The 4,122-nt window shown below is 37.4% G+C and overlaps 1 protein-coding gene across 1 annotated transcript; it reads left to right on the top strand.

The window, feature by feature from the left end:
* Positions 1-1,457: 1,457 nt before the first annotated feature.
* Positions 1,458-3,707, top strand: SARC_06370 (hypothetical protein). The gene has a single exon (XM_014299727.1). The coding sequence runs from the start codon at positions 1,705-1,707 to the stop codon at positions 3,493-3,495; it is 1,791 nt and encodes a 596-aa protein (XP_014155202.1). The 5' UTR covers positions 1,458-1,704; the 3' UTR covers positions 3,496-3,707.
* Positions 3,708-4,122: the final 415 nt, after the last annotated feature.

Genomic DNA, 4,122 nt, shown 5'->3' with positions numbered 1-4,122 from the left:
TATATGTATAAACATGTATTTATATAGATACGTTATATATATATATCTAAATATATATATATATATATATATATATATATTATATCGATTAGTTAAAGAACAGACGAGAGCGCATGACAATACTTCTACTGCTAGTCTTTGTTACAATTGTATAAGATATTACTACTACTGCTAGTCTTTGTTACAATTGTATAAGATAATACTACTACTTCTAGTCTTTGTTACAATTGTATAAATATGTGTATTTGATACAATTCTGACTACACTGATTTCGATAATAGTGTATCATAAGTTGTACGCAGTGAGGCATTTAGGGTTGGAGAAATGTAGTTTTATACCAATGAGAATATGAGCTCGCCGATATACACGTTTAGACTCGCTATAAGCGTATATATAGACCATGACATTAAAGTAGTACCATTACAATATGCTATGATGCCAGAAAGGTCTGTTGAGTATGGAACTATAAATGGACTTGTATAATATGTCTACGCGCGCCTAATTTGACCAGTTCTGGAACAAACTGTGCTTTTTCATAACTTCTGAACCAATAGTCCGATCGGGATGGGATTTTAAAAAGGATACGTTTCTTTCTCGTCAAGACGAAGAATTTGATTCATATAACCTCCAATGAAATAGATTTTTTTTTAATCTCTGGGTCAACCGTAGTAAAAAATATATATCCCCGGGCCCCTTTGCCGTCCAATATTTTATATTTGATGTTGTCTGGAATATTTGTTTTTTTTGTAAACAAATCAAAAAAACAAACAACAAAACAAAATCATCATATTTACATAAATAAATATGTAAATATTCAACCAATGTTTGTTTAAAAAAAACAAAAATATGTAAATTAAACTTCTTATATTTGTTTAAAAAAAAACAAAAATACTTGCTGCTGATTAAAAATTTAACCAAGAAACAAACATATATATTTAAAAAAATACATAAATAAAAAAGCTCACATGTTTGATCGTTGTTATGTACAGAATGTACATTTTGGGGGTTTTTTTTAAATCTAAAATACAATCAGATTTTCCATCTGCGGGTTGCGTATTTGGAACTTTGAAAGCGAATATCATTGAACGATGGGTTTTTTTTAAATGCTACACTGCTCTCACTCTCAGTATTCTTGCACGTTTATTTCAGCCTGAGATTCAAGAATTTTTTTAATTTTAATGTCTCAAATACAAAATGCTCCAGAGTAAAGTAAATACGTGGCATTCATGTTTTTTTTTGAAATGTATACATAAATACTAAATAGTAAGGAATACTTTTTATTTATCTAGTATGGTTTTACCTGGAGGCTGGTGGCTGGTCCTGATATATACAAAATACCGCATTCTCTTTTTTGGGGGAGACCCGGGAGCCTAAGGGGAGGTGTATAATATTTATTTTTTTAAAAACATATAATAAAACAAATTCGCAATTCAAGGGCTCCACATTTGAACCGAGTGCGTGACTGCTTGAAATGGTGCACGTTGTCTGTTTGCAATGTTGCATCATAAATAAATATTTATGAAACTTGTAACCATCCCTATAAGTGTCACACTTCGAAAGCATCGCTTGTTATTTTAAGTAGCTGATAAAAATCTGTATTTACACAATAACACGTTCTTGGAACATGACGGGTGCGTTCGAGGACATATACATCGAGGACATATACAATCCAGTACAATAAGTGGTAAATAGAAATACGTAGAAATGGAGACAGGACAATATTTGATTCCCACGTTATCGGACGATGAAGCCATTTTCACCAGCAATGGTCACAGAGCAGGCGGAAGCAAGTCTGGTGTGTCGGTTGATGTAGATGACGACGCAGCTGTCATAATATTCAATTCAGCTGGTGTTGGTCGACATCCAGTTTCCAGTACATTTAATGGGACGAGCGATCAAGTTGTACAGGGAGGTATAGACTCTATTCAGAGTAATACAGGCGCTGTTGTTCAGGTGTACTCAAATCATGCAGGTCTACACGATGTACGGGTATACCGCGTTGGGACGAACCTAAGCTACCATAGCCATAAAAAGAATGCCCTGGGCGAACATCTAACCAGCTGTGGCAAGGGTTGGACCTCCTGTATGAGTGCGGATGAAGCTGTGCAATTAAAGCTTAAACCCTGCCAGCGATGCTATCCCACGCTGCCTGGCAACGACGTTAATCCTGCGATCACACCCTCGGATCAGGCCGGAACGGCACTGACGAACACTACACAGAGCACCAGGAATGCAATTGACATATCAGGTGCACAAGATTCAACAGATACAAGCTTATTTAAATATAAGATAGGAAAAGGGAAATCATACCACCGTAAATTATCGGTTAACGATAGTGGAGTTGCATGCGGTCAGAGAGGCGGTACGGCGGCTGTTCGGTTTTTCGACGCGATGAAGCCATGCTCGAATTGTTATGATATAGCCTCCATTGAAGAACAAAGCATAGCATACCCAGACACTCGAGCACACCGTTCGAGGAATAATTTGTCTATTGCAGTTAAGAACAAAGGTGTACAAGATATAGCTTTGGCCAAGTATAGAATCGGCAGAGGGAATACGTATCACCGCAAACTCACCATTGACAGTCAAGGAGTGGTGTGTGGTCAGAGAGGCAGCAAAGCGCCTGTTCAGGTGACATCGATGGGTGCGATGAAGCCTTGTTCAAAATGTTATTATGTTAACTTTATAGAATCACAAAGCACTTCAAATCCCAGCACACAAGCACTTATTGCCAGCAATGGTACGATATCTACTCTCACCAATACAGAGCTTACGAGCGGTCTCGTTCGCAACACACAGTCGAGCGACCGGAACCCGCTCCAGGTGTCTAATGCTTACCCTAGCACACGTTCAAGTACGAACAGTAGAGAACCGACGGGTGTTGTAGGGGATAATTCCTTTGCAAACGGTGTTATGGCGGTACATGATGTAGCCTCAGTCATCTATAGCATCGGAAAGGGAAAACCGTACCATCGCAAAGTTTCCATCAACGATGACGGAGTGACGTGTGGCTCGACAGGCAGTACATTGCCTATCGAGGTGACATCAACGGGAACGATGAAACCTTGCTCAGAATGCTATCCATCTTCAGTTTCTACAACAAGCAGCATTACATACCCTAACACACGGGCACACAGTGCGAGGGCTGCTGCGATATCTGCATCAACTGTTGAAGGGGCCGATCAGAGCGTTCAGGTACACGTCCCTGTACTGCCTGAGTGGACCGATTCGTACCCGAACACTCGCTCGAGGCAGGCCACAAGGGCGACAGTGGTCAACGCGGAGAATAATCAGGTAGCGCTGAATACCTCAGGTCGAGATGTTGTTGAGCTTAATATAGCTGAAGCCCGGTATAAGATTGGAAACGGGAAGAAATATCACCGCAAAGTGGATAGTGACGCCAGTGGAGTTGCTTGTGGTCAGAAAGGCACTACGCCGCCCACTCTTGTGAGTTCAGTAGATGCCATGACTCCTTGCGCAAAGTGTTATAAGTAATTTATACGAAGCGCACGCTCTATTGGATCGCACACGAATATGTTACATCTACTGGTATGTAACTATATCATGTGAACAGTGATTGGTCGTGGAAATCCTATAGAAAATACATAATTAAATTTGTCGCTTATCCAAGATGCGTCGTTATTGGAGATGCTACCTAAATCCAGTCTATAGTTATGAAAATAAATCGACCAAACTCAATCTACGCGATATTCCGCTAGCACTCAAAAGATAACTATAATACTTGTTCCATGCCTATATGTATATATGTATGTGTATGTATGATATATCTGTGTATATGTGTATATGTATATACAAGTATCTGTATATATTTGTATATATGTATAGGTGTATATATTACATATATATATATCTATGTGTATATATATATGTATATATGTGTATATATGTATATATGTATATATATATGTATATATATATATATATATATATATATATATATATCTGTCTCACACACACACATATATATATATATATATATATATAGTGAGTGAATGTCCGTGTATATATAAACTTCCAATAATAATTTATATATATATATATGTATATTTTTGTATGTATATTTATATTTAGTTATCTTTATATATATATATATATATATAT

Source organism: Sphaeroforma arctica (assembly GCF_001186125.1).
Source record: "Sphaeroforma arctica JP610 unplaced genomic scaffold supercont1.452, whole genome shotgun sequence".
NCBI lineage: Eukaryota > Ichthyosporea > Ichthyophonida > Sphaeroforma > Sphaeroforma arctica.
Note: the sequence above shows the minus strand (reverse complement) of the source record. Positions and strands in the feature narration are given on the sequence as shown.

Coding starts and splice junctions, on each gene's coding strand:
- SARC_06370 (XM_014299727.1), top strand. CDS start 1,705: ATGGAGACAGGACAATATTTGATTCCCACGTTATCGGACGATGAAGCC.